The sequence below is a fragment of the Salmo salar genome, chromosome ssa19 (genome assembly GCF_905237065.1).
Source record: "Salmo salar chromosome ssa19, Ssal_v3.1, whole genome shotgun sequence".
Lineage (NCBI taxonomy): Eukaryota > Metazoa > Chordata > Actinopteri > Salmoniformes > Salmonidae > Salmo > Salmo salar.
The window spans coordinates 64893466-64906122 of record NC_059460.1 but is presented as its reverse complement, the minus strand read 5'-3'; the positions used below and the strand labels follow the sequence as shown (position 1 = coordinate 64906122).

Sequence of the window (12657 nt, the reverse complement as noted above, 5' to 3'; positions counted from 1 at the left end):
AGAGGAGGGGAGGCTATAAAAAAATATGTTTCTAAATACGAGGTTTACGGCCACAAAAAGCACATCTCTCTTGTTCCATGTGCGTATGGGCACTGTGCACCACGGCTGGATAGGATGGACTTTCGTTGTCAAAATCCTGTCATAACAAACCTTGTTAGTGCTAAGACCAGCTTTCGGTTAGTCTTAAATATCCACACCAGCGCATACTGAAAATGGCACTTTGGCGCACCTTTTTAAGGACACACCTCAGATATTGACATCCCTCCCACCTCAGAGCAAGCGAGCTCATATAAGACAGGTAAATTACCAATCCTGGTGCTAGGGTTTGAATATAGAAGAACACAGGCTTTAACAGGTCGAAATTGCAAACAAGCGTGCGTTTCACAATTGCGCTGGCTTAACGCTAGCTGAAAATAGAGCCCATTGAGGACACTTAGGACTTAAAGCAGCAAGCTAGGTAGAGGCTTCTTTCTTCCCATAAAGTTGTGAATGTGTAGTTAGCATTACCCCAGAGGGGCCTACCTTTTGCATCCTCTGATTTGGTCTCCTCTGCTTTTGCAGCTGCTACATCTGTCCCGTCTTCGTCACCTTCCTCTTCCCTACCAGTGGTTTTCTCATTGTCCCCCACTCCGAGCACCTCTATTCCCTCTCTCAGTGAGGAGTCTGCAGTAGCCTCTGCAGCCTGCATTATCTTGATGTTGCTACTATGCTAGAGAGAGTTTGAGTTGAGTTACATGTTAGCACCAGTAACAGTAATGTTTGCTACAAACCCACTCCTTGGACAGAAGATATGCATATAAAAAAGACATGATCTATGTTGAGAAAGTGTCTTCAACACAGCTTATGGAGAAATTTCGGGTCAGAAAAATAGCCTGGCTATTAGATGGACGCTGAACGTTCAGCCTGCTCCACAGTCCCTATGGAAGCTCTAGTCTATATTCCCTGGTTAAATTCTGTTTATGAACACTTTTAAACTGTCTCCATGGCTAAGGTAATAAGAAATACAGTGCCTTCAGATGGTATTCATACCCCTTGACTTATTTCAACAACAAAAAAGGCATCTTTGGCAGCGATTACAGCTGTGAGTCTTTCTGGGTAAGTCTCCACACCTGGATTGTGCAACATTTGCCCATTATATTTTTCAAAATTCTTCAAGTTCGATTAAATTGATTGTTGATCATTGCTAGACAACCATTTTCAGGTTGTCATAGATTTTCAAGTAGATTTAAATAAAAACTCTAACTCGGCCACTCAGGAACATTCACTGTCTAATTGGTAAGAAACTCCAGCTTAGATTTGGCCATGTGTTTAAGGTTATTGTTCTGCTGAAGAAAAAAATGGAATCTCCCAGTGTCTGGTGGAAAGCAGACTGAACCAGGTTTTCCTCTAGGATTTTGCCTGTGGTTAGCTCCATTACATTTCTTTTTTATCCTGAACATCCATAATGATTACAAGCATACCAATAACATGATGCAGCCACCACTATGCATGAAAATATGGAGAGCAGTACTCAGTAATGTGTTGTATTTGCCCCAAACATAACACTTTGTATTCAGGACAAAAAAGTTAATTGCTTTGCCACATTTTTTTATAGTATTACTTGCTACGATTACTTGTTGCAAACAGGATGCATGTTTTGGAATATTTTTATTCTATACAAGCTTCCTTCTTTTCACAATATAATTTAGGTTAGTATTGTGAAGTAACTACAATGCTGTTGATCCATTCTCAGTTCTCCTATCACAGTTATTAAACTCTGTAAAAAAAAAAAAAAAAAAAAGCTGAATATCCCTTTGAGCATGGTGAAGTTATTAATTACACTTTGGATCGGTGTATCAAAACACCCAGTCATTACAATTTAAAGTCACCCTTGGCCTCATGGTGAAATCCCTGAGTGGTTTCCTTTCTCTTTGGCAACTTAGTTAGGAAGGACGCCTGTATCTTTGTAATGACTGGTTGTTTTGATACACCAATCCAAAGTGTAATTAATAACTATACCATGCTCAAAGGGATATTCAGTTTTTTATCTTTTTACACTCATCTACCAATAGGTGCCCTTCTTTGCGAGGCATTGGAAAACCTTCCTGGTCTTTGTGGTCAAATCTGTTTTTCAAATTCACTGCTCAACTGAGGGACCTTACAGATACTTGTATGTGTGGGGTACTGACATGAGGTAGCCATTCAAAAAAATAATGTTAAACACTATTGCACACAGAGTGAGTCCATGCAACTTATTACGACTTGTTGAGCACATTTTTACTCATGAACATATTTAGGCTTACCATAACAAAGAGGTTCAATACTTATCGACCGGTATATGTAGTATACCGAAGTTTGCGGTTTGTCTCTTAGAAGAGTTTAAACGGGACATGTTGCCACGGGTATTTTCCAAGTTCCATTGATTTCAATACAATATTGATGTGGTTGATTAATTTGCGTGCGCACTATTAATTACAGTAAAACAAGCTCATCAATTTCAGTCTGGAGTGACCGCTTGGCAAATATTATTGAGTGAGCTTTTTTAAATGTACTAATTTAGCAAAATACAAGTAAGCTGAACACACATCTGACATGTGTATAGAGAGTATTTTTTTTATGTCTTGGTCTTCAACATATCAATGTATTTCAACATATTGATTATTCATTTGGACAGAATTCTACTTAAAATCAGGTAAAAACGACTGAATGAGCCAAAAAATGATATGATTGATAGATTTGGATGATAGTGAAATCGTGAAAATATGTTTGTTTTGCCTACTATTAGCCTAGCTACACATTACATGTTATTGAAGTCAGCTAGCTAAGTTAACTGTATGCTAGCTGACTAAAACTTCTTCACCATGGAGTGGAGTTATGATGAACTCCACCAAAGGAGTGGAGCAGAGACCAGGCTTTGTGGAATTCAAGTCCGACTACAATCGATTTGCCTAAGGTCAATACTTCAAAATAATTGAATTACGAAACATGTACCTCGTACTTATGTGTGTCCTCTGTAGTTGCCTGCCTTTCTTTGTTTGCTGAAATCCATACTTTTTCAATAAACGTTAATCAAATACAACCACAGACTGGTTTCCTTGTTGAGATTCAACTGGCACATGCGATGAGTTGCCATTTTAGATCAACAGTAATGAGCAAACAAGTTATTGAAAAAGTATGGATTTCTGCAAACAAACAAAACCATGCAACTACACTGAGGAGAAATATAGGTAAATTAAGCGTTTCAGAAATAAACACGTTTAAAGTATTGACCTTGGGCGAATCGATTGTAGTCGGACTTGAATTCCACAAAGCCTGGCCTCTGCTTCACTCCGTTGGTGGAGTTCATCATAAACTTCCTTCACCATGGAGTGGAGTTTAGTCAGCCAACTATATGTTAGTGAGCAGGAACATACATTGCAAGTGTCACTGTAAGAAACTATTGCAAGATATTGCGTTTGCTACCTTAATCCAATTGTCAGTTTGTTTTCGCAGATAGATCGGGTAGACAACGCAAATGATCCTACCAGTTAGTAATTGATAAATGCATCAAAAGTCTAAACATTCAAAACGAAGCAGATGGGAGACACACAGACGTAAACACAGCGCCATTTTCTGGAGAAATGAGACACAGACAGTGGGAGCGGGGCGCAAGGAACCCATGCACCCAAAAATAATTCTCAATTTCCAAGCTTCATGATTTCAAGTAACAATATTCAAATCGACCAAATGTATATTATATTGCTTACTTGGAAATTGCAACATTTACGTGATTTTGACAATTTAATTTTTGGGACGAGGAAGTGGTGGAGGAAGTATACGTCATAGGTCATACGACCAAGTGTGTCGATTGGCTCAGTTTGGTGACGGCCCCTGTGCCTTATCGTTTGAAAATATTGGGCGGAAGGCCATTTTACGATCGTTTAAGTCTTTTTTTTTGTCAACAAATTCTGGCATCATTTACTCTAGCAAACATCTTGAACTTTTTATACCAACCACATTTTATAGAGAACAGGAGGAAACTATCGGTAAGGTTGAGTGTTTTATTCGCTTTAGATTCTCGACAACTGAACTGGCTAACGACATCTAACAACAAAGAGGGTAGCAGATCGCTGGCTATGTGTTTCAAGCTTGTTTGCTAGCTAACGTTTAGCTGGCTAGCCCGTGTTTATTAGACTCTCATTATCAGTTTCTAGCTAAGTAAATGTAATTTATTGTTTCGTAGACATGGCGGCCCAGCGCGTGGCTGAGGACGTTGCGAAAGGAACCAAACAGACAGCCAGGGTTCGGGTTGCGGTGCGCCTACGGCCCTACATGCACATGCAGGACCCGAAGGGCGAGGGGGCCTGCGTAAGAAGACTGGATACGGAGACCCTGGAGATAATCAACTGGAGGAACGCCACAGAGACTCTGCAATACCAGTCAGTGGCTTTTTGCCTGAAACAATATCAACCTTTAGTCATCACATGCCAGTTTATTTTAATACTTGATAAAAAAAAATTAAAAATGTGGTTGAACATAGGTGTGTTTGGGGACCAGATGGATCACTTGTTTGTGTGTGTGTGGGGGGGGGGCACAAAATACCACAGGCAACAGACTGTCCCTTAAAATTCTGTGGTGGGTTTCAGGTTTGACGTCTTCCACGGTGAGGAGACAACTCAACAGGAGGTGTTCCTCTCCTCAGTGAAGCCCATTCTACCCCACCTTCTGAAAGGACAGAACGCCAGCGTCTTTGCCTACGGCCCAACTGGAGCTGGTATGTCAAAGGGCTCTCCTTTATGTTTTCCTTTGAGGGCGATACAAGGTACTGTCAATGAGTTACTGCCACGGACTGATTTCAGGTTAAGCATCAATACTTTCACTCTCATAAGATTGGCCCTATACGGCCTTCCACTGCATTTGTTTTTGCTCTTGCATCATATTTATATCATTGTTGTTTCTAGAGCTGCTTATCAGCACTATGTATGTGCAGCTTTGAGTATACTCTAATGCAGCGGTTCCCAACCTTTGCCTTTACAGGGACCACCAAATCAGTCATGTTGCAAAAATAAAAATCTGGTCAAATTTCCAGTCAGTTTTAGCAGTGAACGTAACATATTGAAGGCATCTTATTACAAATGGGAAAAATATATGTAAAAAAATAAATAAATGCATTCGGTACCGGCCGCGGATCACGGCTTGAAAACCACTGCTCTAATTTGCATTATCAGTAATGGCTAAACGAGTGGTTAGCAGCAATGTTGTATATCGGGAAGCGTGCTAGAAAACTCCATTATCCACCAGCCAGCACCAACCGCCTGCTCCTCTATCTCCTCACCCAGGGAAGACCCACACTATGCTGGGCAGTCAGGAACAGCCAGGGGTGATCCCACGGGCGGTCCGAGGTGTCTTCAACCTGGTGAAAGCCAAGGAGAGGGAGCACGAAGGCTGGGACTACAGCATCGGCATGTCCTACCTGGAAATATACAACGAAAAGGTAGGACTGGGTGGTCTGATGTTTTTTGAAATATGCTTAGCTGTTTTGTTTGGTTTATAATTGTTGCTGGTATTTATTGCGATGCATTGTGAGTGCTTTCATGTGTTTGCCAATATGTCCTTAATCAATTTGTCATTCCTCGCCTCCTCAAAACACATCAGGGGAGAAAGTCAGAAGGGAGGGACCTTAGATCCTCTCCTCCAATGCATTTTTGAGAATGAGGTGGACACAAAGAATAGAAAGTGAAACGAATGTTGAATCAATTATTTGGTTTTATTATATTGAGACTTTTTTTGGCAGTGTTTTTACATCCCATGGTCTGTCCCTTCCTCCTTCCCTGTCCCAGGTGCTGGACCTGTTGTCCCCCAGTGCTCAGGATCTGCCCATCCGAGAGGACAAGGACAGGAACATCCTCATCCCGGGCCTGACCCACACACCCCTCTCCTCCTTCTCCAACTTCCACTCTCACTTCATCCCTGCCAGCCTCAACCGCACAACGGCCTCCACCAAGCTCAACCAGCGCTCCAGCCGCAGCCACGCCATTCTACTCATCAAGGTTTGTACACACTCTGACTCCTATAGGTTTATATATTTCCCATGAATTACTTAGTATTAGATGCATAACATAACATGACATAGGTAGATTTACATAAAGCAAACCTCTGGTTGCTGCTGCTATGCCTGTTGGGACAATCTCGGGAGGTAAAGACCTCTGTCTTTAATAGGACAGTCTGTGTGGCTAGTGAATAAGGCAACTCATATTTAGCAGTCTGAACACAGATTTAGATATCTCTGTAGCAGAGCCATGGATGGAGCACGAAATGATTCTCTCCCTTCCTCTTTCCCTCCGCTCTCCATACCTTTATCCTTCTCCACTTTTCTCCCTTGCTCCTTCCCCACCATTCCTTTATCGTTCTCACATTCTTCTTTTCTTCCTCAATTAGAATGGTTAGTTCTAAATGTGGGCCTTGGTAATAATGTCCAACTGACACTAGTGGGAATTTATCGCTTCTCCTTGTGCTTTAAGCAAATTGTCTGAATTACTGTCTGACTATGTTAAATCTGAATGATTAATTTTGGATGATTTTTAATCTGGATTGGTTGATGCCAGTATCAGATTGGCTGAGAGAGATTTAGCTCAGTACAAAGATAACTCGGCTGATAACTAAAACAACTTGTCCCAACTTTAAACACCCTGAAAAATGAACTATTTTAGATATTATTCTAACAAATGCCCCACATAAGTTTACTGCCAATGGAATATTTTAGGGATACAAATCTTTCCCTTTAAAGACCATTCAATACATATCTAAATACATGGGCTCCGATACAGAAACGATGCGTTTTAGTTTGAAACGATTCGGTTTGATTAGAGAATGAATCAATGCACTAACATTTGTTGCGTAAACACATTCATTTTCCATTCTAAATTAAATTCTGCTACTGATGGAGCTCATGAGCTGGCCTCTGCGCTGGATCTGTCTGAGCTGACGTGTGTGTGTGTCTATGGTGTATGTACGATGTAGGCACCTGATCTGAGCCATAAGGGAGACTAGGCATCTACCACCCCACTATCATCATGGGGTGGCGGCAATGTAGCATGTTTTTTTTTTGTGTGTGTGTGTGTCCGTTCTGAAATCACCATCACCCAGTAATTAACTTGTCATTTTTGCAGATTAAGTGTTTGGGCTAGTAATGTATCAATATTTGTTTACAAATTAGCTATGACATAGCCAATGAATACTGTGTATATATAGCACAACTTTGAATTTCACCTCATCTCAAAATCAAATGGTTTTGACCGTTCTGAAGTTTTTAGTGAGCTTCTTTTCTCTTGGTTTTGCTTCGCAAAGTGATTGATGTGCTCAGTTATGAAATGATACATTTTACCCTCTATTTCTCAAGATGACCATATACGCTGATTGTTTAGCCTAAAGCAAAACTACCAAAACTATTGCTCACGGTGAACCTGAAGAATCAAAATCAAATCTATTGTTAGCCCTGTTCAGCAGGTAGCCTATAGCCAGATGAGACAGTAAAACACCGTTTTCAAGAGCGCATCAGGGCTCAGCCTTAACGCCTGTCTCATCTTGTCCAGAACAAGTAACAGAAATATCGAACAACAATCACCAATCAAACGATTACTCCAATCAGAATTGGATCAGAGAGACAAACATTGGAATAATATTCAAATCTATTTTTCCATGTAGTCCTATGTGCATATTGGCTACAGTCTCATGTACAAACCGATGCTGACATGAAGGCGCCAGAAAATGTAGTGAGACTTTTAATTACATAAATATATTTGACAAATATAATGAAGGATAATTAACATGAACGTCTAAAGGCTTGATTCTGTCGGTATACTCGACACAGTTCGTTCAGATCAAATGGTCACAAAACCGGAGGGTGAAGGAGAATGCCTTTTGCTCACAACACATCAACCACTTTGAATCTGAGCGGAGGTGCTCAGCATTTTGAAACATATGTTTATAATTCATATAGATCATAGTTCATATTAATAACCCATGCTTGTTGATGCATCTCCCCCCTTTCTGACTTTAATTTAGAACTAATATTTTCCTCTGTCACATGAAACTAGGGCTGGGTGATATATCGATTTAATTTGATTAATTCAAATTTGTTTTTGTGCGATATGTCAAATGGCTGTATCACAAGAATTGAGGTTTTGTTGTTTTTACGAGGGGTTACATTATAACGTTGGCAAATGCGGCATCTCGCCCTCTGTCAGCCCATAGTGAACCGAACCATGAACCAACGGCGTCACAGCACATGCTAAAAAGTTGTCCACAAATAACAATCCTGGACAGCCTTTCCCAAGTTGTAACCATGCCCATGAAGTGTAGCGGCAGAGATTCTATCAAAATGGACAATGAGGTAGCCAGCTCAGCCTCTCGTGAGAATGAAATCATTCCCAAGGGTCGCAATGTTTGTTCTGTCATATGGAAGTGGTTTGGGTTTGAGGTCAGATGTTCAGCAAATCAATGTCCTGTGCAAAGTGTCTCAAGACAATTGCCACCAGATGTGGCAGCACAACTAACCTCTTCCAGCACCTGAGACAGAAACACTCAGTGGAATGGGAGGAATACGTGAAACTACACGATGCTGATGCTTCCAGTTGTCCCACTCCCAAAACGTCTGGTAAAGGACAATATACCATAGCCGCATAATTTTCAAATGTCATTCCATATGACAAGAAAAGTTTGAGGTGGAAGGAGATAACAAATGCGGTGACTAATCACATAGCAAAATATATGCTCCCCATCTATACAGTGGAAAAGCCTGGCTTCAAAAAGCTGCTAAACACAATTGACCCCAAATATCAGCTACCAAGCTGCAAGTATTTTGCAGAAGAAGCATTGCCACGGTTATACATTGCTATCTGCGAAAGAGCAGTGGTGGGGATAAAGTACCCAATTTATCATACTTGAGTAAAAGTAATTTACAAATGAAGCACGTGTGTTTAGTAAGTAGGGATGACCCGAATGTTTTCTTGATAAGTGCGTGAATTGGACAATTTTCCTGTCCTGCTTTTGGTTGTCAGGGAAAATGTATGGAGTGAAAAGTACATTTATTTTCTTTAGGAATGTAGTGAAGTAAAAGTTGTCAAAAAATATAAATAGTAAAGTACACATACTACTTAAGTAGTACTTTAAATAATTTTTACTTAAGTACTTTAGCCAGCTTCTCTGTGACTCTTTCGCAGTGGTGTAATGTGTCGTACTTTTCCACCACAACCGATCTATTGTCGAGCAGAACGTTGGAGCCATATCTATGCTTGACAGTCCATTATATAGATGAAGAATAGACATTGCTAAATGTATGCCTCTAGACATCATACTTCCCCGATGACCATACGGGTGAAATAATAGCCCAGGGTCTCGAAGACACACTGGCATGGAAGCTGAGCGAAGACATGCATGATAAAAGCATTGCGCTTGAACAAGTGGACCCGTCTGCAGTGCTTTGGACACAGGCTTCACCTCGCTATCGGTAAGTGTGACATTGGATAATGAAAATGCATTCAAAAAATGAATCTTCAGACCAGCTGTAAATAATAATAATAATAATAATTTACCTTTGTAGCTGGTTGTAGTTCTACCAATCCAATAGCAAATTAACCACAGGCATGTTTAAAGAATAACAACAATATGGACTAAATGTAATTGATTTTAAATGTTTTCAATCAAAACAATTAAATATGTAAACATATAGGCCTATGCAAACAGCTACAATGGTTAAACATTCCTAAACAATGTAGTAGTATTATACAGGGTGAAAGTGTTTGCCAATATGTTTTCTTTGTCAAATAGAAATACGGATAGAAATAAGGCTTATCAAAAACTGTTACATCACGATGTGTGGGAATGCTGTATTTGTTACATTACTAAAAATGTTGCCATTTGTAAATTATTATTTTTGTTTCTTTTACTAGTTTTTACATTCTTATTTTTTTTTACAGAGAATGGTGTGAAAGACCCTCAGATTGACTGTGCCATCGGGGTATGCAAAAAGGTTGTTATCAGCTTCTCCTTCAGCTTCAAAAATAGCAGAGACATGGTTTTAGTACAGGCTGAGCTCAATCTACCAACTCATCAGAGTCCTAACCAGGTGGGGTTCAAGACAGAAGATGGTTGAACGAGTCCTGGAGCAGGAGAAGGCCATAGCACGGGTCATGGGCTCAGAGAAGAAAAGCAGGCACCTGGTGCCCAGCTGGCAGGATATCAACGTTTTGGAGTCAGTGAACAAAGCCATAAGCCCACTACAATAATTCACTGATGTGCTGTCTGGTAAGCCTGTGTTGCATCTGTTCAACACCTGCAGCCAGTGGAGGGTGAGAACGGTCTCACAAAGCAAATCAAGAGCGCCACACTGGAGTATCTAAATGACAAGTATGATGACCCTGCCACAGATGATCACCTGGATATGGCTTCAATCAATCAATCAAATGTATTTATAAATCCCTTCTTGCATCAGCTGATGTCACAAAGTGCTGTACAGAAACCCAGCCTAAAACCCCAAACAGCAAGCAATGCAGGTGTAGAAACAGAACCGGATCCCTGGTCCAGGAGAAAATACATAGCAGATGACAAGGTTGAGGGCATCAAACGAAGAGCTGTTTTGGAGCTCCAGTCTCTGCTAGCTGAGAAGAGCACACCTCAGCCTGGCACAGCTGTGCATGTGCGCCCAGAAGCTGAACCTGTGGCTAAGAAGAGCAAGAAAATACTTGCACGCATCTTCAAGAAGACCGTAACGTCTGCCTCCCAGTCAGAGGATGACACCATCAAAACTGATCATTCAAGCTAATTGATGTCCCCTGACACAGACCCAGACACTGACTCGCTTGAGTGGTGGAGGCTTCATAAGGCCTACTTCCCAAGACTGAGCGATCTTGTAAAGAAGTACCTATGCATTCCTGCTAAAAGTGCCCCTTCAGATAGGGTCTTCAGCACAGGTGGGAACATTGTAACATGCCGTAGGGCATGCCTCAAGCCAGAGTCGGTAGACAGGCTCAAGTTCCTCTCCAGAAACCTATAGGAGCAAAGTAAAATATCATTTTGTTTGACAGAAATGTAGTATTTGTTTTATTTTGCACATTTTCAGGGATACATGAGGCATGTTTTCATATTTAAAAATCTTATGTTCAATGACAGCCTGGCAAGTGATGGTGTTCATTTGTTTATTTTGCGCATATAGGCTTAATTGATACAGAAAGACAAGTGGCATTGTTTATTTCTTCATTTTAATGAAGAAATCATTTAAATAGGTGTTATCTTCTTTTCTTTCTCGAAAGAAACACAAAAAATCGAGATACACAGTGCATTCGGAAAGTATTCAGACCGCTTGACTTTTTCCACATTTCGTTATGTTACAGCCTTATTCTAAAATTCATTACATTGTTTTTTTCCCCTCATAAATCTACACACAATACCTCATAATGACAAAGTTAAAACAGATTATTTGAAATTTATGCAAAGGGTGGCTACTTTGAAGAATCTCAAATATATAATATATTTTGATCTGTTACACTTTTTTTGGTTACTACATGATTCCATCTGTTATTTCATAATTTTGATGTCTTCACTGTTATTCTACAATGTAAAAAATACTAAAAAATAAACAAAAACCCTTGAATGAGTCCAAGCTTTTGACTGGTACTGTAGGTTGTCACTCAGCTAATAAAGCCTGATGTTAACGGTGCCACCCAGACGTGCAAGATCAGGAACAGGCTGCCTACTTCGCGTTGGGCACAGTGCGCGGTTTGACTAGGCAGGCTACTGATATTCCCTGGAGTTGTTCGGTATGTGAAATTACTTGTAGATCAATGACTGTCAACACAGTTGCATGCTTAATTCGACACTGAAGGAGAGGACGCAACTGTTGTCAAAAACTGTAGCTTATTTTTAGGAGAGTGGAAGGAAGGCAATATAAGCAACAACAACAAAAAAATTGTGAATCTGTTAATGGTGATGTTTAAATAGATTTTCTGGCTGAAGAATCGATGCATCCATAGAATTTTTGCTAATGAGCTCAGTGACCAGTGTCCCATTGCTTGCATAAGAGATGCTAAGCTACCTAAATACCATCCATGTATTATTACAAAGACATTTTAGGGATTTTAATGCGCATAATTTCATGTCTGATCTGGGGTTGTGTGACTGGGGCATTGTCATCGATCTCTGACTCGGATCAGGCCCTAAATTGTTTCACTTCTCTAACATTGTTGAAAATCAGAGCCCTGCATGGACATTCATTTTAAGCCCTACCCATGCCCGCAATGTTCAGGACCTACCTACCCAGGCCCAATTGCTTCTGCCAAATTTAAGGCACTGCCCGAAATAACTTTCTTAGTAAATCCATTAGCTGTTCCTCTCTGTCAGTCACACTCTGCTCATGGCGGCTCTGTTTCTGTGAGTATCCATGGCTCCGCTTGGGCTGCTCTGCTCAATGACGAGACATTAGAGAGGAGTTGGCTCCTTTCGTCACTCTAAACTCTGACAAAAATCAAGGAACATTATTTTCTGAGAAATAATCTCTCCTGTTTTATATTTGGCGAGGTTAAAGCACTTCTGACACCATGTTATGATCTTAGTCACATATCACTGTACTACGCAGAAAATCAAGTAAATGGCTCAGCTTCAAAATGTTAGTGATACCTGAGCCATGCCCGTAACCCTAGTTAT

The 12657-nt window shown here is 40.5% G+C and overlaps 2 protein-coding genes across 8 annotated transcripts in view; one reads left to right on the top strand and one right to left on the bottom strand.

Moving 5' to 3' along the window:
• pagr1 (PAXIP1 associated glutamate-rich protein 1) overlaps positions 1-3745 on the bottom strand; it is a 38218-nt gene extending 34473 nt beyond the window's left edge. The window contains exons 1-2 of one of the 6 annotated variants that reach the window (XM_014159254.2): positions 3726-3745; positions 523-709 (exon numbers count right to left, since the gene is read on the bottom strand). In XM_014159254.2, the coding sequence (XP_014014729.2) occupies positions 523-688 (166 nt within the window). In that variant the 5' untranslated portion in view covers positions 689-709; positions 3726-3745. Of the gene's footprint in view, positions 1-522; positions 710-2970; positions 3117-3249; positions 3373-3441; positions 3639-3725 lie in introns of those variants that run through there. The other 5 variants (XM_014159256.2, XM_014159258.2, XM_014159257.2 and 2 more) reach the window with 5 other exon arrangements.
• kif22 (kinesin family member 22) overlaps positions 1-12657 on the top strand; it is a 53905-nt gene that overhangs the window by 1915 nt on the left and 39333 nt on the right. The window contains exons 1-5 of one of the 2 annotated variants that reach the window (XM_014159251.2): positions 3800-4004; positions 4202-4397; positions 4605-4732; positions 5298-5452; positions 5799-6008. In XM_014159251.2, coding sequence (XP_014014726.1) covers positions 4204-4397; positions 4605-4732; positions 5298-5452; positions 5799-6008 — 687 coding nt within the window. In that variant the 5' untranslated portion in view covers positions 3800-4004; positions 4202-4203. Of the gene's footprint in view, positions 1-3799; positions 4005-4201; positions 4398-4604; positions 4733-5297; positions 5453-5798; positions 6009-12657 lie in introns of those variants that run through there. The other variant, XM_014159252.2, reaches the window with a different exon arrangement.